At 35.4% G+C, this 23,688-nt stretch overlaps 1 protein-coding gene across 1 annotated transcript in view; it reads right to left on the bottom strand.

Moving 5' to 3' along the window:
• LOC132554742 (uncharacterized) overlaps positions 1–23,688 on the bottom strand; it is a 182,423-nt gene that overhangs the window by 38,957 nt on the left and 119,778 nt on the right. Inside the window, exons 139-168 of the mRNA XM_060219054.1 lie at positions 23,117–23,287; positions 22,636–22,848; positions 22,222–22,264; positions 21,430–21,599; positions 20,151–20,327; positions 18,048–18,260; positions 17,491–17,533; positions 17,072–17,235; positions 16,396–16,572; positions 15,814–16,044; positions 15,379–15,421; positions 14,939–15,099; positions 14,546–14,602; positions 11,744–11,947; positions 11,383–11,620; positions 10,866–10,968; positions 10,206–10,359; positions 9,396–9,622; positions 8,630–8,789; positions 7,840–8,065; positions 7,128–7,350; positions 6,238–6,426; positions 4,437–4,740; positions 3,586–3,818; positions 3,038–3,221; positions 2,778–2,901; positions 2,290–2,384; positions 1,792–1,977; positions 1,404–1,584; positions 320–492 (exon numbers count right to left, since the gene is read on the bottom strand). Coding sequence (XP_060075037.1) covers positions 320–492; positions 1,404–1,584; positions 1,792–1,977; positions 2,290–2,384; positions 2,778–2,901; positions 3,038–3,221; positions 3,586–3,818; positions 4,437–4,740; positions 6,238–6,426; positions 7,128–7,350; positions 7,840–8,065; positions 8,630–8,789; positions 9,396–9,622; positions 10,206–10,359; positions 10,866–10,968; positions 11,383–11,620; positions 11,744–11,947; positions 14,546–14,602; positions 14,939–15,099; positions 15,379–15,421; positions 15,814–16,044; positions 16,396–16,572; positions 17,072–17,235; positions 17,491–17,533; positions 18,048–18,260; positions 20,151–20,327; positions 21,430–21,599; positions 22,222–22,264; positions 22,636–22,848; positions 23,117–23,287 — 5,067 coding nt within the window. The remainder of the gene's footprint in view (positions 1–319; positions 493–1,403; positions 1,585–1,791; positions 1,978–2,289; positions 2,385–2,777; positions 2,902–3,037; positions 3,222–3,585; positions 3,819–4,436; positions 4,741–6,237; positions 6,427–7,127; positions 7,351–7,839; positions 8,066–8,629; positions 8,790–9,395; positions 9,623–10,205; positions 10,360–10,865; positions 10,969–11,382; positions 11,621–11,743; positions 11,948–14,545; positions 14,603–14,938; positions 15,100–15,378; positions 15,422–15,813; positions 16,045–16,395; positions 16,573–17,071; positions 17,236–17,490; positions 17,534–18,047; positions 18,261–20,150; positions 20,328–21,429; positions 21,600–22,221; positions 22,265–22,635; positions 22,849–23,116; positions 23,288–23,688) is intronic.

Genomic DNA, 23,688 nt, shown 5'->3' with positions numbered 1-23,688 from the left:
CAAGAGACCCAATGGGCAAGAATTGTTCACCAGCTACACAGACATTCCACAGCTTACACAAAAGACTTTATCAGTGTGTAAAATAATTTCAGCAAATCTAAAATCCCATTCCTCAAGCATGCTACTACATGACTCAGGAGCTATTGCTTATTGAAAGAAGAAAAAATTCTCCACACATTGGACCTCTGTGACTTTGAAAGTGGGTCAAGGCCAATCATTTGAATTAACTAATTAACTCAATGGAATGATGATGTTCACATATACATGTATCCCATTTAGGGGCATGATGATGTAAAGACATTGTTTTTTATCTACATACCGTAATTGATGGCCTTGATCTTCACCCACACTGGAATTCCATCGGGTAGCGAGTAGTAGTGTAGGATAGAAGGGCTGTATGAGTAGCGCTCCCAGAGATTATTGGAGACATAACAGTCCCGAGTGGTTCTACCTAGACATATGTCATTATACTCTAATCCTGACTGTGGATCTCTGTAATCAAAAAAAGGTCATCTATTAGTAATCAGTTCTGTAAAAACCAATCAATCTTTGATTATAATTGGTTTTAACAATTAACTCTGTAGATACCCTAAAACCTGACAGTGCAATTTGAATAGTTTTTTGTTATAAGATAAATCTTTAAGTTAAGGGAATGCAAGTTACAGAGATGAGGATGTTTTTAAGTGGGTTTTTTTACAGGAAAAGATTATTAGTTTGCAATGTTTCTGTCTTGGAAAACACAGTATACAGAAGTTAAGGACAATAAGGCACATGTGTTTAAATATTAGAAATCAAGTAAGTTTTTTAAAACATTGGTTTTATCACATTTAGTCAACGATGTTTTGAATCTGTATATTTTTATTCTAAAGTGAATACTGATCAAAACATTCCAATTAAATGGCATGAAATAGCAATCTAGCCTGGTAAGATTATAGTTGAAATAAACCTAGGAAGAAACATATATGTTTACTATGCATTTTTGAGGAAACAATTACTTAATGTCATTATTAAACCTATTGATTCCTTTAAATATTGGTATGTTAATCATTGGTCTATTACACTAACTTCCAAACTCCATTATTTATTCTCAGTTAATTGCTAATTCAGTTTATCATCTTTCTGAAAACTTTAACTCGAAATGATATGCTATTATTAACCTTGAAATTCAGAAGATTACCTAGTATCCTGAAAAGAGTATAAACACAATTATTTTTAAATCAGTACTCAAAGTATCTGAAAAATGAATCAGCACATTAACATATGGACAAACTTACTGAAGGCACAACTATAATTTTGCACACATCATGACATATTGAAAATGTTTAAAAATTGTACAATGATATGTCCTGATGAAATAGGTGAGTATCAATCTTAATTTAAATGACTTAAATTCTATAACTTACGTAGAGTTATGCATGGCTGTGAGCAGTGTAGTGATTTCATTGTAAGTGATGTTATAGATTTCGTATATAATTGGTGGAGAGTTATCAATGATGTATGGGGTTGTGTGACAGATAGTTGTTACCAACGGTCCACCATACTCCACTTTGTTCAAGGCACGGAGGGAAATGAAATATCTTCCGTCTGTAAAATTATTCAAAAACAATTTTTTTTTCATTCAACATAGATATATTATGTTCAATCTCAACACACAATTAAATATCTGTAAAATTAATATGTTCTAATTAGCTCCAAAATAATATTATTACTTTACTGGAAATAATCTTTCGAAATTTTCTTGAACCAACTAAAAAATCTCTTTGCAGTAAACACAATTGACTAAACTCTCACCATCTAAGGGATCATAACCCGCAGGAAGTGGATATATCATAGCTTGTAAGGTCCATTGTGACTCATCAAACAGGTGCTTCTGGGGGTCGTGGTGGGGGTGAATCATGTCCTCACAATAATGTAGTCCCACTGTTATTGTGTAACCAAGTATACCTGTCTCCTTATCATTTGTACCATTCCAATTGGCTGAGAAATAAAAACAAAATATCATTATAATGTTTCTGGATTACTGTAACAGAGGTTTCTATACTTAAAAACCTGTTTTTTTATTGGCTTGCACTGCTTTACAAAATTAAGTCAAGATTAGTAACATTCAGGGAAAACATGAATGAAGAGTGATAAGTATTTATGTGATAGTTTGATACCTGGAAGTAGAGTAAAAGGTTTCACACATGATTAAATATTCATAGTTATTGATCCTCCTTTAAATTCTTAAAGAAATATAATTTTACTGAAGTAGAATCAAGCCATATTATAATAACAAAAACAAAGACATACCAGAGATGTAACGATTGGCTCGTGTATACAGCGTCTCGTCTCCAGGATCATTGCCATTGAGAATTGTAGTAGAACCTGGACCATCAATGATATTCCTGTGGGAAAAAAAAATCGTAATACAAAAAGTTTGCCATATAAAATTCATCACAGTTAAGAGGGTTAATGGGATATCAGTGTCTGCAAAAATTATAAAGGCTGACCAGACCGTAATGTTAAACAGTTATATCTTCTCTCTTTGCAGTCAACACACAGGATACTTTTATCTGACCAAACAAAATTTTACCAGACAGCAAATGTATTTAATACTATATATATGTACATGTCATACTCGGCCCATCCACAGAATTTTCTTGCTAAAGATTAAGATAATGAAGTAACAACACTGATTTGTGAAAATTTCAAGGCCATAGTTTGATTTAGAAAGCAGTCTTTTCAATTCAGAGTTCTTAAATGGAAAAGAAATGCACATTGAAATCTGATTTTCTCACCTGTGGTTATTGACTCTGTCTGACATGCCGACACAACGAGGCAGCCAGTCAGGTCTGTCTTCAGGTATCTGTGAAGAGCATGTCACGTACTCAAGACGGTCTTCCGTGGCATTCATTATGACACCTATTAACAAAAAACATAGATGTATCCCAAAACTAAATTGCTCATTCTGGTTATCTGATATGTTGAATGTTCGACTCACATTACTACATACATTATTGAATGTACCTTTGCCTGAAAGTATGATGTTGATATTTACCTGGTTCAGGAGGTGTGAAATCCGATAGGATTGCCTCGGTGGAGATTATATTCATGTATTCCAATGCGTTGACAAGGCGCAAGTTGAAGTAGACTGTCATGTTATGAAGCAGTGAGAGACCGCTGTAGGAAAACTCAACTGCAAGTCCAATTCCTAGTCTCTCATAGTGGGAGTACAGCCCAGACTAAAACAGATTGGACAGAATTCAAAGACAAAAAAATAGGTCAGAGTTCATAGACTAAAATACAAGTAAGAGTTCATTGACAAAAATACAGGTCAGAGATCAAAGACTGAGACATAGGTCAAAGGTCAAAGATTAAAACATAGGTCATTACTGTTCAGAGATTGTAGACCATTGTTTTTTCATCAAAGGGAGCATTACTCAAAAATATTTGTCAAAATTTCAAAATGCACAATGAAGCATAAAAAGAAAGAGATTATATCATGCAAAGTTTGAAGAATTTTTTTTGTGTAACTAGGCAGTCTGACGTTATCAACTCCCTTCCTTTGTTGTGGGCTGAGGTTGAAAGTAAGTCGATACAACTCACCACAGACACTTTATGATCATGTCCTTCAATAGCCTCCAGGAGTTCACAATGGCCACTCGTACCGAAGTCAAAGTTTATACTAAGGCACTTGGTGTCTGGGTAGTTGGCACATTGTCGCATGCAGTCCCCAACTGTGTTGATCTGATTCAGCTCCATGAACACTGGACCAATCAAACGTCCAAACCGACCACCATTAAACAAACCTAGTACCTTGATGTTAAGTGGATCATTGCCTACAAGGAAACAGATTTGTCAGTCTAGAGAACAGAATACTAAATCTTTTTAAAACTTCTAATCTTCATTCTGAGCTCTTTGAAGACCAAATTTCTTCTTGAAGGCCAAAGAAATCAATGCATTTGTAAAGGTTAACATCCTCCTGCATCAGGACTTGATCCAAGTAAACTTACTTATATCTACATCATGAAATCTCCTGTACAGGATAACAACCTCCCACATCAGGACTTGGTCACCGTAAACTTACTTATATCTATATCATGAAATCTCCTGTACAGGATAACATCCTCCTGCATCAGGACTTGGTCACCGTAAACTTACTTATATCTACATCATGAAATCTCTTGTATAGGTTGACATCCTCCCACATCAGGACTTGGTCACAGTAAACTTACTTATATCTACATCATGAAATCTCTTGTATAGGTTAACATCCTCCCACATCAGGACTTGGTCCCAGTAAACTTACTTATATCTACATCATGAAATCTCTTGTATAGGTTGACATCCTCCTGCATCAGGACTTGGTCCCAGTAAACTTACTTATATCTACATCATGAAATCTCCTGTACAGGATAACATCCTCCCACATCAGGACTTGGTCACCGTAAACTTACTTATATCTACATCATGAAATCTCTTGTATAGGTTGACATCCTCCCACATCAGGACTTGGTCACCGTAAACTTCACGTCCGTATCCAATGGATACCTCTGCTGAATCAATCAACGAATCGTCAAATACAACCACAGATGCTTTCATGTCCTCTGGATTACTACTGGATGAGAAATCTGCACGGAATTGTCCTCCCGGGATGGTCACATCATAAGTTGGAATCCAGCACACTGCCTTGATTGCTGTGCCAGCGTCATTGGCAACAGTCACAGTGAAATTCAATGGTAGACCAGTAGGATTCATACGCTGAGAATAAAAGTCCATATTTAAAGGTGAATCTTTAATGTGAAATAATTTGGATCATGTTCTGTACATAATAAGAATATTCTGTCTGTAGATAAATAATCGTAAGCATACTAACCAAAAGTTCTAAAAACTAACTCAAATAAATAAAAGAGAATTCCAATTTCTAAAGTTAATATGAAAAATGGAAGAAGACAGACTGTTCTGTTTTGGAGTGATTTTAGTACATGTATAAGTTTTCTACCATTATTTCAAATTTAAAGACTGAATTATCTTTATAGGTTCTTGATCTTTATTGGTTCTAATTCTGACTTTTTTTCTCTACTTTTCCCTTCTTTCCCCTTCTCTATTAAATTTGATAACGAGGGAATGCCACATATGAAAAGATCTAAATAATTTCCAGGATAAGCAATAACAAACTTCAACTTTCAAAAAGATAGTCTTTGGTCTGCCATTCTGTTTTCTTGAGCAGATGAAAATAGAATGGGCACAAACTGGAACTAGGGAAACCTGCATATCAAGTCAGATATTTCCCTGTTCTTTTTAGGAAATAGGAATTATTAAAACAATATTTAACCATCAAAATCCAAGAAATAGCGATAACAAAAATTGCTGGCAGGATGACTGACTAATACTCCCCAACCTCTAATAGACAATAGTTTAGGAGAGGTTGTCTGAACAAGATTGCTCCAAGAGGCCTTCGTTTGGTCACTATGGAAACCAAATGGCAACCATTTCTTTTTTTGACCATTTTCCAAAAATAGCACATTATATTTGTCATTCCCCTAAACCTTTTTCTACCAATTTCAGCTTAATCAGATAATATCATAATTTTGACTGTTTCATGGTAACAGATTTGAAGCACCTAATATGTCAAACTATAGGCTATAATTATCTTTAGCACCTGATCAAGCTTGAATGAAATCAACTACAGGACTAAGAATTATGGCACATTATATCAAAACCATGGCAACCCAAATGCAAATCTACTCATAGTCCCTTACATTCCTGCGTAATTTCTTTGAAATCAGTTCACAGGTTTAGGAGGAAATGACCCAACAATTTTTTTCTGATCAGGTCAGACAACTGATTGTTTTAACATTGGTTTAAATATAAACCAAATCTGTTCAGAGGTTTCCAAAATTAAACACTGATTTGGGAAAGGATGCGACAGAATGGACCTCAAAAATTATATGCTCCTTCAAAAAATTACAGGGCATGAATATCTCGAGAGTTCTCTGTATAAAACTAACTAAATTTCCAACGGGACGTAAAGACTCATTAAAAAGCTCACCATCATCAGAGGGTTGGCTTAAAATCTAACCAAACACTAACAAGCCATAGTCAAATCCTGAAAACCTGCGAATAGTGACCAATTATCACAACAGAAATTGAAACCTTTCAGAGAACAATGGTTCAGTGCAGGTAGAAAGAAAACTAAACAATACCAGCTAAAACTGTTATAAAGATCTACCAAGCAGTTTGCCAAGGTAAACACACCTCTTCAATTTGAACTAAGGGTCCTCCAAGTGGTTTGCCTTCCATCACATCTTTCGCTCCAGCCACAGTACCCACATCTAACGTCATGGTGACTTCACTTTTGTCGTCATCGGCCTGGAGAGAGATCTCTACCATTGGTTCTGTATAATCTCGCCCAGACAATTGATGGACTGAACAGGAACCTGTTTCCTGAAAGTTGAACACAAGGTATTTTAAACAATTGATATACCTTTAGACCATCAATATATTTATAGGTAAAAACTCCTTCTAAATCAGTCACAAACAAATTTGACAGCTTGAACAGTAAACAAATGTATCAAGTGAAAAAGCATTCAATCATCAAGTACTTAACACAAAGAAAAAAAACAGTGGGTACAGATAAAAAAACGAGAATTTCAGATAATTTATCAACCGCATTCTAAATTTCCAGTGAAATTTTATAAACTTATCAATTAGCCTACCCTTGTTAAAAAGATGAAAGTCTATCCCTTTGTAGTCATCAGTGAAACTTTTTGATATAAACCTACCTCAATTTCATCATCAGTGAAACTTTTGATCTCAGTCTACCCCAATGTCATCATCAGTGAAACTTTTGATCTCAACCTACCCCAATGTCATCATCAGTGAAACTTTAGATCTCAACCTACCCCAATGTCATCATCAGTGAAACTTTTGATCTAAACCTACCCCAATTTCATCATCAGTGAAATGTTTTATCTAAACATACCCCAATGTCATCATCAGTGAAACATTTTGATCTAAACCTATACCCCACTGCCATCATCAGTAAAACTTTTGATCACAGCCTACCCCACTGCCATCATCACTGAAACTTTTGACCTAAACCTACCCCATTGTCATCATCAGTGAAACTTTTGATCTCAACCTACCCCACTGCCATCACCAGTGAAACTTTTGATCTGTGGTGGAGAATCATCTGGGTCTTCCTTTGTATTGTCAATGAGTTTCTTCGAGATGGTTGGTGTGGAGTAGGTGAACAGCCTGGTCTTAAACAATGTCTTAGTAAAGGAAATGAAGGCAAGGTCAATCTCCAATGTCACCAAGGCATACAGGTTGAGTGTGATCGGGGTCAATTTAAGATACATTATCAATCTGTCAATACAAAATACATTATTATGAGAAAACTTTCACTAATCTGATGTTTAACACTAGAATATCATAAGAACATGAAAAACTACAAAATAATTTTTGACAATCAATTTTCTCGGGGATGTTTTAAACCAATCATAATAATTATGAAAGCAATAGAAAAATGCTTATAACCATTACAGCATTTATTAAAATCATTAAAACTATTTTTTAACATATTTGATACACTTCCAAACATTTATCCACATGAACGTATTTTTACTATCATATCTGAAACAGTAAAAGAATCATATTCTAAAGTTTGTTCTAGACTTTTGGAAATCAAAATATAGGTCACAATGACTTATTTATTTGATGGGCCCAAAATTTCACATTTATCTTCAGTGATATGTGAAGAATCACCACATTTTATAAATGCCCACAAAACATGACACAATACAAGAAAGCATGACTAAACACAGAGCCAGTCCATTGCTACTAGCATATACTTACTTAACATCTATAGGAAACTTCTTGAAACCAATTTCAGCTGTAGTAGGGAAACGCAGATCCATAAGGTTTCCTTGAAGACGTAGCTTGCCAACCAGGCCAAAGCCAACACCTAGCTCACCCCAAACTGTCAGTCCTCCATATGGCTCTACGCCACATATTGCTGCCATGTCCATTATTTTGGCCCCAACCTCAAACTTCATCCCATAGTAACCACCAGCACCAAAACCTGACAACACAAAATCATAAATGTACATTTATTCTTTTTAAGAAAATCAAGAAATATAAGACTACAGACAGTTTAAATAGTTGAAATTTTTACAAGTTGGGATGATTTCAGCAAAACATTCAACGATTCAATGTTTGATTTAGGAATGCTCACTTTCAAAATCAAATGAGTAATCTACATTAAGATATGTCTATTGAGTATATATCAACAGATTTTTGGACAAAATGTTTCTAATTAAGAAACCCTCAAACCACTTAAATCAACATTTGTATATTTTTACAATGGTAACAATAGTATTAGAACTCCATTCTAAATGAGGACTGTCTTGCTGTACCTACAGTTATAGCTGAATGTTTCTAAAGCTACTTTGAAATAAGATATTTTCGTAGTTTTTCGAAAAATATACCATTATGCAGACACTTGATTATAAAGGTAACTATACATCAACAGGTCAACTCACGCTACTTTTGATATTTTATGGACATATGAATTAATGGACAAGAGTACCGACAAAAATCAAACACTAATCCCCCAAGGTACTTAATGTTTTTATAGGGTACTTACCAAATGTCATAGGAACCAGTCCTCCTACCAGGAAGAACTTAGAAAAGCTGAATAGTTCAATACTTTGTCTTGGAAAACTGAAATCTCCTTTCAGCGTCACATCAAATGATTTGAAGATTCCTTCTGAGTCACTGAATAACTTCTCGATAAAGTCAGAGTACTAGAACAGGAAAATATCTATTGTTTTGATAAAATTTCACACATATGATAGAGGCCCAATGGGCCTGAATCGCTCATCTGTTCTACAGCTAACAAAGAATCATAAAAAGTAAATTTCTGTAAACTTGAAATCCTATTCCTTATACACACTACTACAGTAATAACATGACCAAGGTCCAATTGCTTTTTGAAGAAATTGTAGTTCTCAACACATTTGACCCAAGTGACTTTGAAAGTGGGTCACGGTCAAAAAGTTTGGTACCCTTTCATCAAATCATGTTACAGAACCAATATAAATAGCCTGTATCTTTTAATTTTTAAGAAGTCATTTGAAGATTTGAATATATTTGACCCTTGTGATCTTTAAAATTTGGTCAAGGTCATTCATTTAAATAAACTTGGTAGCCTTTCATGCCAGCATGCGACAGGCCTAATATACACTGGGGCTTTTGCTTATTGAGAAGAAGTTGTTTGAAAGTTTATACAGAGGACAATGCACCATGACAGATGAAGCACAATAGCTCTAGGTCAGATGGCCTAATTAACATTATCATACATATTTTAAGTCTACAAATTAAAACAGCTATGGGAGAAGTTTGATACAAACCAAAGCCTTCCCCAAGTCATTCAAGTCTTTCATCAGCTGAGCAACTTCAAAGGGGTCCACATTCTGGGTATCTAGCATAGCCTCAAGATCCCCGATAGTCATACAGGCAAGTTTACGACCAAGCATACGAACACCTTCTTGTGATAGACCCTGGCCCGCGACAAAAGCTTGTTCTGCATGACCAGCAATATCATTTACTTTCCCCAGCATTCCTGTGATAGCATCACCTAATATGGAAAAAAATTATTGGTTTATAATCCCTGAATGTATGCTGGAATCAGCAGTAAAGTTACAGCAATAGAAGGCAGGTCATGGAGAAAGTATAAATATCTTAAAACTGACATAAATATAACATGTATTTCACATTTAAATTCCATATCTGTCTATGAAGTAATTATTTGCCATATTGCATATCAGTCTTAAGTGTTCTTAACCAAATAGCTATGTGATGTCTTGACCAATTAACTAAATAAAAAGAAAACAAAACCATCAGTTCAGGTCTGTTTAAAATGTGATTATGACATTGAATTATCCTGCTTTAATTCCTACTAAATCTCACTCTCCTCTATAAAATCCATACCCATTTGGAAAATCTATTGATGTGATGATGTTCATTTGTCCACTATCATACCATTTAGGGTAATAGGCAGATCCCAAGTAATTTTAGAAATAATATTCTTGTGGTGATATTTGAAACTTACCTCCTTGAATGTTAACTTCACTTTCCAATCTTCCAGTGGTTGCTAAATAAATCCAAATTATTTAAATAATTAAGGAAACAATGTTCTTGTGGTGATATTTTAAACTTACCTCCTTGTATGGTAACTTCACTTTCCAATCTTCCTGTGGTTGTTATGGTGAGGGGGTTGCCTGTGCCCATGGCTTTGATGGCAGACTTAATCCCAATTTTATTGTCATCATCTCCCACTTCAGCTCCTTCTAGGTTAGCAAGTTCTTGTGCTTCCTGTCCAACAAAGAAAAAATCCTTACTACGTACATGTACACTTCTTATCCAATATTACATACACACTTTCTGTTAAAAATAGTGCACAAAATTCTGGTCCAGCACAGCATACCCATTTCCATCAAATTTATATATTTTCCTTCAAGGAAACATAACAAATTTACAACTTTGGGAAAAAATTGCAAATACTCTTCCTGTCCAACTTAATCTATACTTACCACCAGGAAATTTCACCTTGCAAATAAAGCATTAACACTTCCATAACATTATATAGACACACACAATTTTTTGTCCAACACAACATATACATAGACGAGATTTTAAAATTGTTCTATAAGTAGAATCCTTACCACGTAGATGAGATTTTGTTCTATAAGTAGAATCCTTACCACGACGATGACATTTTGTTCTATAAATTGAATCCTTACCATGTAGATGAGGTTTTGTTCTATAAATAGAATCCTTACCACGTAGATGAAATTTTGTTCTATAAATAGAATCCTTACCACGTAGACAAGATTTTGTTCTATAAATACATCATACTCTTCCTCAGTGGCACCTCTATCTCGAAGAATCTTCAGACCACCATTCAGGTCTGAAACATCCAGTCTGAAAAATAAATCAAGTAACAACACCATAGAGTAACTGCAGATGTATTTACCGGGTATGTTACAAATGCTTTGTATTTTAATATACTCCTAAATCTTTCTTAATTCATTACGTAACAAAGAAACTCTGTATCAATAATTGAAGGATCATCAAACTGACACCTGACCACAGGTAGAAAGTCTTTCAAGCAGTCCACTATCTCTGAATCATAAATTGAAAAAGAAGAGATTTTGCAGGAAAAATTCTTGGATTAAAAACCTCAAGACAAACAGGATTAAATCACAGGACGGGAGGACAGTGTGTCACCATACACAATTCACAAATTGTTGATACCTGAATGAAAAGAAATTTGCCATTAAGGAAAGTTTAGACAATGATTTTTTAAGGCCATGCAAGACTCAAAGATTCACATACTCCTGAGCATCCCGTTTTTGAATGGCACTTCTTCTGCGTCGGCGGCGCCTAGCTGGAGTACAGGAAGAGTAAGTGAGATATGTGTTGGTCATGATGTCATGACTTTCACAAGTTTCTCCATACAATTCACACACTTCCAAAGAAAGACTGATCCTGAATTGACTGGCTCCAATCTCTGTGACAGTGTAGTTCAACGTGAAGGATGGTTTCACGCCAATTGTTTCTGAATGTTTGACACCTAAGAAAAAAGAAAAAAATAGAACATTATAGGAAAGTGCAAACATCTGCAGTTTCTGAAGTCAAAATAGCATAAGGCAATTATTCACATCAAAATGACTTCTTGCTTCCCATCTGGACCTACCATTGATTGCACTGAGAGTTTTGGTCCATGCTTTGTTCTCAAGGCTGAAAGAAAGCGTGTCAGCACACTTGTCTGTCTCAAAAGTCAGCCTGATTCGCCGTGCGCCAGGGATAAAGTTCATACTCATACAACAGTCAACTCCACCGCATGACTCCACCATCTTACAGTTAGCAGCACCGTATGTTGTCAGATTACCAGAACAACCTGCAGGTACATGGGTACAAAGTAAACACCTGAATATTTCTTTTTTTTTATACAGTGATTAATTATGATAAAACTTTAGGGTCAGATGACCTAAAAATATATATACATCAGGTTGAGTTCTTGCCGTCAAAATAAACTAATATAATAGTTTCTTTTAAATCAAAGAGTTTAATAGACAGAAACTAGGTAAGAGAGACTCACATTTGTTTCATTTATATCATTATGAAATTTGTTGGTTGGAATTAGATGACCGATGTTTGATGACTATATTTGGAGGTTTATGAAAACAAGTGACAGGTGTTTAGTGATTTGTGCTTAATAACTGCTATAGCTCTTGATGTTTAGTATTTGGTGAGGTGGTGTTTAGCATGAAGGTGTTTAGCATGAGGGTGTTTGGAATGAGGGTGTTTGGTATGTTAGTATTTGGTAAGGTGGTGTTTAGCATAGAGGTGTTAAGCATGAGGGTGTTGGGTATGAGGGTGTTTGGTATGAGGGTGTTTGGTAAGTTAGTATTTGGTATGGTGGTGTTTAGCATGAGGGTGTTGGGTATGTGGGTGTTTGGTATACTAGTTTTTGGTACGTGGGTGTTTGGTATGTTAGTATTTGGTAAGGTGGTGTTTAGCATGAGGGTGTTGGGTATGTGGGTGTTTGGTATACTAGTTTTGGTACGTGGGTGTTTGGTATGTTAGTATTTGGTATGGTGGTGTTTAGCATGAGGGTGTTGGGTATGTGGGTGTTTGGTATACTTGTTTTTGGTACGTGGGTGTTTGGTATGTTAGTATTTGGTAAGGTGGTGTTTAGCATGAGGGTGTTGGGTATGTGGGTGTTTGGTATACTAGTTTTTGGTACGTGGGTGTTTGGTATGTTAGTATTTGGTATGGTGGTGTTTAGCATGAGGGTGTTGGGTATGTGGGTGTTTGGTATACTAGTTTTTGGTACGTGGGTGTTTGGTATGTTAGTATTTGGTGAGGTGGTGTTTAACATGAGGGTGTTTGGAATGAGGGTGTTTGGTATGTTAGTATTTGGTGAGGTGGTGTTTAACATGAGGGTGTTTGGAATGAGGGTGTTTGGTATGTTAGTATTTGGTATGGCGGTGTTTGGCATGAGGGTGTTTGGTATGTGGGTTTTTGGTATGTGGTTGTTTGATATGGCGGTATTTGGTAAGTGGGCGTTTGCTATATTAGTATTTGGTGAGGTGGTGTTTAGCATGAGGGTGTTTGGTATATGGGTGTTTGGTATGTTAGTATTTGGTAAGGTGGTGTTTGGTATGAGGGTGTTTGGTTTGTGGGTTTTTGGTATGTTGATGTTTGGTATGTGGGTGTTTGGTATGTGGGTTTTTGGTATGTGGGTGTTTGGTATGTGGGTGTTTGGTATGAGGGTGTTTTGTAAGTGGGTGTTTGGTATGTGGATGTTTGGTATGTGGATGTTTGGTATGAGGGTGTTTGGTATGTGGATGTTTGGTATGTGGGTTTTTGGTATGTGGATGTTTGGTATGTGGGTGTTTGGTATGTGGATGTTTGGTATGTGGATGTTTGGTATGAGGGTGTTTGGTATGTGGCTGTTTGGTATGTGGGTGTTCGGTATGTGGATTTTTGGTATGTGGGTTTTTTGTATGTGGATGTTTGGTATGTGGATGTGTCGTTTGTGGATGTTTGTTATGAGGGTGTTTGGTATGTGGATGTTTGGTATGTGGGTGTTTAGCATGAGGGTGTTTGGTATGTGGATGTTTGGTATGAGGGTGTTTGGTATGTTGATGTTTGGTATGAGGGTGTTTGGTATGTGGATGTTTGGTATGTGGATGTTTGGTAATGGTGGTTGGAATTTAGTGAGTAGATTTTTAGATGATTAATGACTGTAAGATGTTAGATGTTTTGGTCATTGATGACAGATGTTGATGATTGATGACTGTAAGATGTTAGATGTTTTGGTCATTGATGACAGGTGTTGATGATTGATGACTGTAAGATGTTAGATGTTTTGGTCATTGATGACAGATGTTGATGATTGATGACTGTAAGATGTTAGATGTTTTGGTCATTGATGACAGGTGTTGATGATTGATGACTGTAAGATGTTAGATGTTTTGGTCATTGATGATAGATGTTGATGATTGATGACTGTAAGATGTTAGATGTTTTGGTCATTGATGACAGGTGTTGATGATTGATGACTGTAAGATGTTAGATGTTTTGGTCATTGATGATAGATGTTGATGATTGATGACTGTAAGATGTTAGATGTTTTGGTCATTGATGACAGGTGTTGATGATTGATGACTGTAAGATGTTAGATGTTTTGGTCATTGATGATAGATGTTGATGATTGATGACTGTAAGATGTTAGATGTTTTGGTCATTGATGATTGATGACTGTAAGATGTTAGATGTTTTGGTCATTGATGACAGATGTTGATGATTGATGACTGTAAGATGTTAGATGTTTTGGTCATTGATGACAGATGTTGATGATTGATGACTGTAAGATGTTAGATGTTTTGGTCATTGATGACAGGTGTTGATGATTGATGACTGTAAGATGTTAGATGTTTTGGTCATTGATGACAGGTGTTGATGATTGATGACTGAGATTAATACGAACTTCCAGATCCCGACACTGCCGCACACTCATTTCTTCTCCAGAAATCAAACGTCATTCCTGAAGCATAAACATTGTCCTTATAAGGTTTGGTATATTAACAACATATATAGCAATGTAACAGCTGCATTATTTCTTGCCATAAAGACTGATAAATGAATATGAAAAGGACTTCATGCATGTTTCATTTAACAGAGCTTTTACAAACTTTAAATTACAAGGGATATGACTCCAAAAAAAATTAGAATAAATCCCAACTGAGTTTCCCTGAAGTAAACATCATTATAATGAAGATTTAATGAGACAAGCAGACTTGTACATCTTTAACTTTTATTGTTTGAGTTTACAATAATGTAATATTATGGTTTGACACCTGGTGAGATGATGGTATCCTACCTTGGAAGGGGAGCGGGATACTTGGATCACACACTTCATATTCCAGGTAAGTGTTGTGGAGCACTTCAAAATCATATTTACAATTGGATTGTTCATAGCACAACTTGATGTCAGCATTTAAAGAAAACCTCTTCTGACTCGGAATACTTATCACCGAGTAGCTATAACCCAGACAAAAAAAGTTGTAATAATTCAACAATCAAAACACAAATCCTTTATTTCATTTATTGACAACAATAACTCAAATCTTTTTTCAATTTGTCAATGTTATGAGCATAAAATTTCCGCTTTGTCCTTTGCATTGAAACGTTCACATTATATCAACAGTATCCATGGTCTTGAACAAATGGCTGACCTTGACCTTCATTTATCTAGAAATAGATATGTTAGAAAGTTATTTGACCTTGACCTGATGTAATGGAATATTCCTTTACTCTCACCTTAATATAAAGACACCATGCAACTGAATCTCTGCAAGTGTTCCTGTACAAAAATTGTAACAAATCTTTAGCACATAAACCAATTTAGAAGTTAAAAATGAAGTAATTCATATCACTTTAATATTGAAAGCTTATCTATCCTTGTTTATGATAATTTCCCAAGGGAGACAATTAAGTCAATTAACTGTTTGGCATTAAAAACAAATCAATTGTAAATCACATTCAATGATGCTATCTGTATCAAAATGTTTTCCTATGCAGAATAAAATACATAGAAATTCAAAGTACAGTCCCATGATTTAAGTAAAGAATTAAATTGTCCATAAATTATGCTGTAACAAAGTATATTTTTTTTAATTTTAAGTTATAATGGTCTGACATAAAAACTTTTCAAATTACACCAAATGTGAATGGCCTCATTATGGTTTTTCTTACCCCATGGATAGTTAAGCAAGTCTAATTCCTGTATGAGATTTTCCAGCTGCACTCTCAGAGTAAAGGTACAGGTGTCAAGAGTAATAACTGCACGTAAACTTCGTTGAAGTCTTTCAGCGTATAGACAGCAGGTGAGGCCATTACAGGTATCCACAACTTGACAAACTGCCGGAACTGACTCGGAGATATTGGCCAAGTAGGACATATTACTGGTGGTGAAATTAGTGCAATCTAGAAGAGACAAAATATCCACAATCAGCCAGATAAAAACAGCTGTTCTTTGTACTAGATGCTTTCAATATCACATAACTGTAAAATTGCTTCAAAATTATTGGTACTAGGTAATTTGTTATATATCTGTGAAATTAGAATGAAAATTTAACATCTTAAACTAGTAATAGTAATTAGCCAAGTAACTCAAAAATTTTAAATTAAAAATTCAATAATCTTAAGGGATTTTCATACTTTATATCATATTCTAGGAATTAATTCATTCTAACAATATAAAACCAATCCCTTTAAAAATAAATTTCCAGCCGTTGCCAGAATGAAGTTATTTCTATTCCAGCCGCCACGACTTACCGTTGATCCAGCCATACATTTCTACCTCCTCCTTTTTAGCAGAATAGTCACACAACTCCGTTGTAGACATGTAGTCATCCAATCGTAAGTCTCGTATCAACTCATCACTCTGGGCCGAGGAAAAAGTGTCATTCACATCAAGACCTCTATCATTCATCCAACTCGTCAGGGAGAATGCTGAAAGGATTCACATTGGGGAGTCATCTATTGTAATTTTCTACCAAAGGAACGATGATCGGATACAGTCCATTATCTTACCATCTAACTTTATCTGATGCAATGATCAATTATATATTTTCTTAATCGATCATCGTTACTATAATATTCTAGTGAAAACCAAATACATATTATGCATTATAGTGATGCAAATTGCTAATAAGATTCAGTCTTTTACAAATTCCATGTATGAGGTATTTCAGGTTAAAGTTATAAAAAAGATAAGAGGAAGCACTAATTGATTGATGAATATTCATATAAATATCAATAGGCCTATATGCTGGATGAATATGGATGTATTCATAAACTTATTGATTGATGAATATTCATAGACTTATTGAATGATGAATATTCATATAAATATCAATAGGTTTATTTAGTGGATAAATATGGTAATATTAAGATAGACTTATTGATTAGTGAATATTGTAACACAAATAATGGCTGACACTGTACTCACAGGAGTTGTAGAAGCCAGCTGTGTGATTACAGGTTGGTTTGTCGATTGTTGTGTCATTAAACACGGTAACCTGTTTCTCACACGGACCAGACACCTCAAAGCAAGCCTCAATCCTCATATTGAAGGAGTACTTTCTCTCTATCTGTTGGTCTATTACCTCGTACCTACAAACAATGTCATGTTAAAATGAAAATTTAAATATCAAATTGATTTAAGATATCTCTTGATTAAAACTTTAAAGCAATTTCTTTTGATCAGTAATCCTGATGTAAAGTATAAGCCATGTTACTTAAATAATTCATCTATGATCTTCAAATATACTTGCAGAACTTCGTTTTAAAATAAAGCAATGATTCAGTAATTTTTATTGTAGAAAAAGCTTTGTTTTATAAATTCAAAACAACAATACAAATACTCACACAAGTTGAAACGGTCCATACAGAGACAGAGTATGGTCCAGACCTGTAAACATATTCAATCAAACATAAGGTGTTTCTTTCTGTATTTTTGTAATTAAATATTTTTCATTTTCACTAATCTAAGCTAAAAGAATTGGTCTGTAAAATCAATTGAAGTAATGTATTAAAGGTTCTCATGAACTTATAAGAACACATTGGATAACTTCAACTTTAAAGTGAGTCAAGGTATTAAAGATTTTTTTTTAAATCAAGAGACTTTCATGCAAATCTTTCCAGAAAAACCCTGTAATATTTCAGCCAAAATAAGTCACAGAGTAGGTCTTGGATATTTATTTGAATATAGTTGATGATAATTCATCATAAGAATCTTTACAGAAACTGGAATGATCCATTGATGGTTCTTATGAAGAAGATGCTGTTACAGACCAAGATGATATACAGAATAAGATTGATTTACTGAAAACAAACATATCCAGGTCAGCAGCCACTAATGTACAGGTATGCTGATTAGGGGACACATAACATCTGGACAAATGTTGATAGAAATATTGACTTACCAAAATCAAAGGAATGAAGATCAATGTCCACTTTTATTGTTTCCAGTTGGATTTTCAATGAATTTCTGCAGGGGTCCATAGTTAGTGAGGCAAAGAGGTTTGTGTCAATACGTTCAACCATCATGCAACACTGGACATCGCTACAGGAGTCACCAAGGTAACAGGTTGTAGCTAAGCCAGTCAGTGTTGGTAGGGAGGCAATAACATGACAGTCTGTAAAGAAAGAATCAGATAATTAATTGTAATTATCCTTCAATAAGCCCATTGGGTCAAAAACACCTCTTATTCAAAGTAGTTCGGTTGGCTTTCAGGAAACAAGAGGCCCATGGGCCTTAACGGTCATCTGACAAAAAGCAAGCCAAACCTAGAAAGTGGGTTGAGGTCATTCATTTGAACAAACTTGGTAGCCTCTCCTCCAAGCATCTTACAGGCCCAATATCAGCACTCATGGACTTTTGCTTGTTGAGAAGAAGTCGTTTGTATATTTTAACATATTTGACCCCTGTGACCTTGAAAGTGGGTTGAGGTCATTCATTTGAATAAACTTGGTAGCCTTTTCTCCCAGCATGCTACAGACCCAATATCGGCACTCACAGACTTTTGCTTATTGAGATGAAGTCCTTTGTATATTTTAACATATTTGACCCCTGTGACCTTGAAAGTGGGCCAAGGTCATTCATTTGAACAAACTTTGTAGGGCTCCATGCCAGCATGCTATGGGTCAAGTATTAGCCCCCTAGGCCTTCTAGTATTTGAGAAGAAGTTATTTAAAGATTTTGACATATTTGACCCCTGCGACCTTGAAAGTTGTTCAAGGTCATTCATTTAAATAAACTTGGTAGCCTTTCCTCCCAGCATGCTACAGACCCAATATCGGCACTCATAGACTTTTGCTTATTGAGATGAAGTCCTTTGTATATTTTAACATATTTGACCCCTGTGACCTTGAAAGTGGGCCAAGGTCATTCATTTGAACAAACTTTGTAGGGCTCCATGCCAGCATGCTATGGGCCCCCTAGGCCTTCTAGTATTTGAGAAGTTATTTAAAGATTTTGACATATTTGACCCCTGTGACCTTGAAAGTTGTTCAAGGTCATTCATTTAAACAAACTTGATAGCCCTTCATCCCAGCATGCCACAGGCACAATATCAGCAATCTGAGCCTTTTGGTTATTGAGAAGAAGTTGTTTAAAGATTTTAACATATTTGACCCCTGTGACCTTTAAAGTGGGTCAAGGTCATTCATTTGAACAAACTTGGTAGTCCTTCATCCCAGCATGTCACAGGCCCAATATCTACACTCTGAGCCTTTTGGTTAATGAGAAGAAGTTGTTTAAAGATTTTAACATATTTGACCCCTGTGACCTTTAAAGTGGGTCAAGGTCATTCATTTGAACAAACTTAGAGCTCCATGCCAGTATCCTCTGTGCCAAGTATTAGCCCCCTAGACCTTCTAGTATTTGAGAAGAAGTCGTTTGAATGTAAAGTTTACGGACGGCGCACGGCGGACGGCGCACGGCGCACGGCGGACGACGACGGACGAAGCATGATGACTATAGGTCATCGGACCCTTCGGGTCAGATGACCTAAAAACAAGATAAAGCATTTTATATTTCTACTGAAATTACAAAAGATGTGTATGGGGTTTCTGCCAGGTAAACACTCGTTACAAGATAAAGATGTTATGTATGAAAGTCAATAAACACTGGCTTACTAGGATTTATAATACCTGATTAAAGTCAGAAAAAGTACATGTCACTAATTGATGATTTATCTCATTTATCTAGGAGTCTAGTTACCAAATTAGAGTATTTTTATGTGTACAGTCACTTGGTTACCATATCTAATTTGCGATAAGTTCCACAAAGAACTGTACACCTTAGCTGTTTTCTTAAATCGATTATTGGACCAGGGTTGTTCAGTCCTACTGATCTTATTTTGCTTTTTTTACTATAAAGGAGGAAATTTTGACACAGCTTATTTTTACCTGAATCTCCCTTTCACCAGAAGAAAAAAAATAAAATACGACCTTTAATTTAATGTTAATCTTAAATATAAGCATTATGTATTCGTAAATTCAAATTTAATTAAGCTGATTCACACCATCACTCCATCCATCAGTTGCCCCAGCAAACATGTCAGTTGACTGGTTACAAGGTGAGTCCATCATGAAATGGGCTACTTTAAGATCCTCCAGCAGCTGATAGGAGATGTAGTCTGGCAGGGGAGATAAGGCAGGGTCCAGATTCTTTTCCGTGAGCCAGGAAGTCAGTGAGAAAACTGTAAATAAGAATATAACAATATAATGTTTCTTTGGAGGCCAAAGAAAGTACAAGTCTATTACCAAGTAAAATTTACTATAGTCAAGGAATGGCAAACTACTAAAGCAGAGTAGTGACAGTTTTACCATTTTAAATTTTCCTTTTTTCCCTTTAAGAAATTATTATGTAATGTTTGAAATGATACATAAAAAAGAGATCCATAGGGCCTGTGTTGCTAACCTGGTTTAAATTTGTGAAAGTGGGTGGAGAAAGCAGGGTTGGGGTCAGATACACCATTGATACAAAACCAAATTCTTTTCAACCAAGGATCCTTGAGATCAAATTGTGATAAAATTGAATCAGTCCAACAGTAGGATTTTAATGAATTTGTTCAATTTACTCTATTGGGCCCCATCCTGCTGGAGGACAAATCTATTGTTTATACAAAATTGATTCCCCTTCATCCAATTACTAGGTATACTTCAAATGAAATTGGTCAAAATCTAATCATTCCTACAGGAGGAGTAGGAATAAAAATTTACTCTTTTCCCCTATTTGGCCCACATACTTCCCATCTCAGGAGGTCCAGACCTACCATTTGAAAAAAATTGATTCCCCTTCACCCAATTATACCACAAACTAAATTTGATCAAAATCTATTCATTCCAAAAGAAGTAATAGGACTGAAAAGAATTTGCTTATTTCTGCTGTTGCGCCCTACCCCAAGAGCTGAGACCCAGTGTTTACACAAAATTGATTTCCTTTCACCTAACGATGCTTATAACCAATCATTCCCACAGAAGAAAATTATTAAAAGGATTGCTAAACTTTTCTTTTGGGGCCCCTCCCCTCAGGTCCCTTGGGAACAGAAAAACTGAGGTCACTATACCTAATGATGTTTCTTTCCAAATTTGATCAAAATCCTCCGTTGTTCATGACAAGAAGTGATTTGTAGAAAAAAATTGCAGGACAGATGGCTGACGTCACAGTATGCCGTAAGCTTGCTTGGCCCTTACTTGGGGCAGACAAGTTAAAAAACATAGTTAATTTTTTTTTACACATTATCGATAAAATTTTCACAGCAAGAATTTTGCCAATAACATAAATTGACAAGAACTCACATGGATTTTTCGCTGCAAATCCTGTTGTGAAGTCACATGACTTGATTGGCAGTTTTGTTTGGTTTAAGACATTCACAATCAGATCACAGGGCCCGGCACTCTCTGTACACACCATAAGATCTAAGGTGACTTCGTAGTTACCCTCGGTTACTAGACGGTAAATCTCCAATCTGCATAACATCACAGCATTTGATTTATCGTCCAAAATATAGTCAGCATGTAATAATCAAACACATGTTTTGTCAAGTGATTTTTTTTCAAATGAAAATCAAATTAAGTGCTTGGAAACTTGAAACTGCATCCAGTAGTTCTAAATACTTAAACTCATTGAATTCAAATTCAAGAGTACATCTTCCCTGATAGACCATAGAGCAACATTAAACAAAATTAAACCAAACTGTTGAAACTTCATGCATCTTGTAATTTATAATTTCAATATTTCAAAATTAGAAAAGGTCACATCAAAAAAAATAAAAGTGTGGTAATGCTTCAAATCTATATACCGCATCAGTCATCCCGTAGGGATGTCATTTTTCCTTACTGTCTCATCATTGAAGACTAGAAGGATACCAGTTATAGTGATGTAAGTAATATCACGATATTGTGAAAATTAAAAGAACATCCTGGACACCAACATGCCTTTTCTTGTGTTATTATTTGATTTAAGATAAAAATGATGCCTATTTGAAATTTCTGTTTTAAAATTGTTTATTTTTGCAAAATATGGAAGTAAAAATTGTAAAAATCCTGACAAGTTTTAGCATCCTAATGATGTCAGGGTACCATGCTTACCTCATCCGAACAACACCCTGTAGCTGGAAGTCAACTTTCTCTCCTGAAATATCATAAATTCCTCATTAATCAGCTGAATATATCTGTCAATTAAAAGGTTCAGTTTTATTACCTGAACAAAACAGAGTATTGCAAGAAAACATGTTCTTTTCTGCCAGATTAAAACAGTCCCATAACTCTGTATGGAGACAATAAATTAGTTTTACATGAAATTCTTAACATTTCCAGTGTGTACTTGTTAACCAAATATTTATTGCTTTTTTTTGTAAGTAAAACAGTGCATGAGATGCACTAGTACAGAACAAAGAAAAGCTGTAAATGACGAGACATCTCTTGTGGTAGAATTGACAGGGGAAAGTGAGGCCCAAAAATCTGAAATTGACACTGAACTGAACTCTATGGATGCAGACATACCCCAACTGAAGCTAGAGAAAAGCACTGGTATGGATAAGGACTCCAGAGTGACGACAAGTTGATTCTCACAAGCATCAATGTCTACACCAGCATGGAAAGCATAGTCAAGGTCACTTCCAGTCATGCAACACTGAATTGAATTACAACCATCAGCTAGCAGACAGTCTGTGTTGTAAGTGGCCACCTCAGACACATTTATGGATGTTGGACAATCTGTAAATAAAAAAGGAAAATGCATTGATATATGAAAAAAATTCTAAATCTTCTAATGCTGTACAACCTACAAAAAATAACTCTTGAATACTATTACTTCAGCTAGAGAATCATTAAGAACAGTTGGCTATCAAAATGTTGTGTTATTATTATTTCTTTCTTAAGAATATAAATGCATGATTTTTTTCCCAGTGGACTGATACACTCGTAGGAATTATTGTTGGGGAGATAGGATGTTATCCACGCACAGAGACAAACATTCAATTACCTCTAACCCAGCCGTCTGTTCCTGGGACGCTGTTGCCAAAGGTCGCCTGCATACATGGTATTGATAATTTGTACCAGGACAGTCCGAGGTCCACAAACAATTTGGACAAGTCAGGTCCAGTCAGTGGAGTAGAGAGCATGTTATCACCCAGCCATGTCACCAGTGAGAAGTCTTTGTCATGAAAATACACCAAAGTCATATAAACAATACATATTAGATTTGCCCTGATGTTTACAAATTAAGTTAAAACAGACTAACCTGGATGTTTACAAATCAATTTATAGCAGACTAACTTGGATGTTTATAATTCAATTTGAAGCAGACTAACCTGGATGTTTACATATCAATTAAAGCAGATCAACCTGGATTTTTACAAATCAATTTATAGCAGACTCATGCAGACGTTTACATAACAATTAAAGGTGATTCACCTGTGTGTTTACTGATCAAATAAGCAGATTCACCTAGAGGTTTGCAATTATCTTGAAGCAGACTAACCTGGATGTTTACATATCAATTAAAGGTGATTCACCTGGATGTTTACAAATCAATTAAAGCAGATTCACCTGGAG

Source organism: Ylistrum balloti, unplaced genomic scaffold (genome assembly GCF_031769215.1).
Source record: "Ylistrum balloti isolate Yb309-2 unplaced genomic scaffold, AGI_CSIRO_Ybal_v1 Utg369642, whole genome shotgun sequence".
Lineage (NCBI taxonomy): Eukaryota > Metazoa > Mollusca > Bivalvia > Pectinida > Pectinidae > Ylistrum > Ylistrum balloti.
Note: the sequence above shows the minus strand (reverse complement) of the source record. Positions and strands in the feature narration are given on the sequence as shown.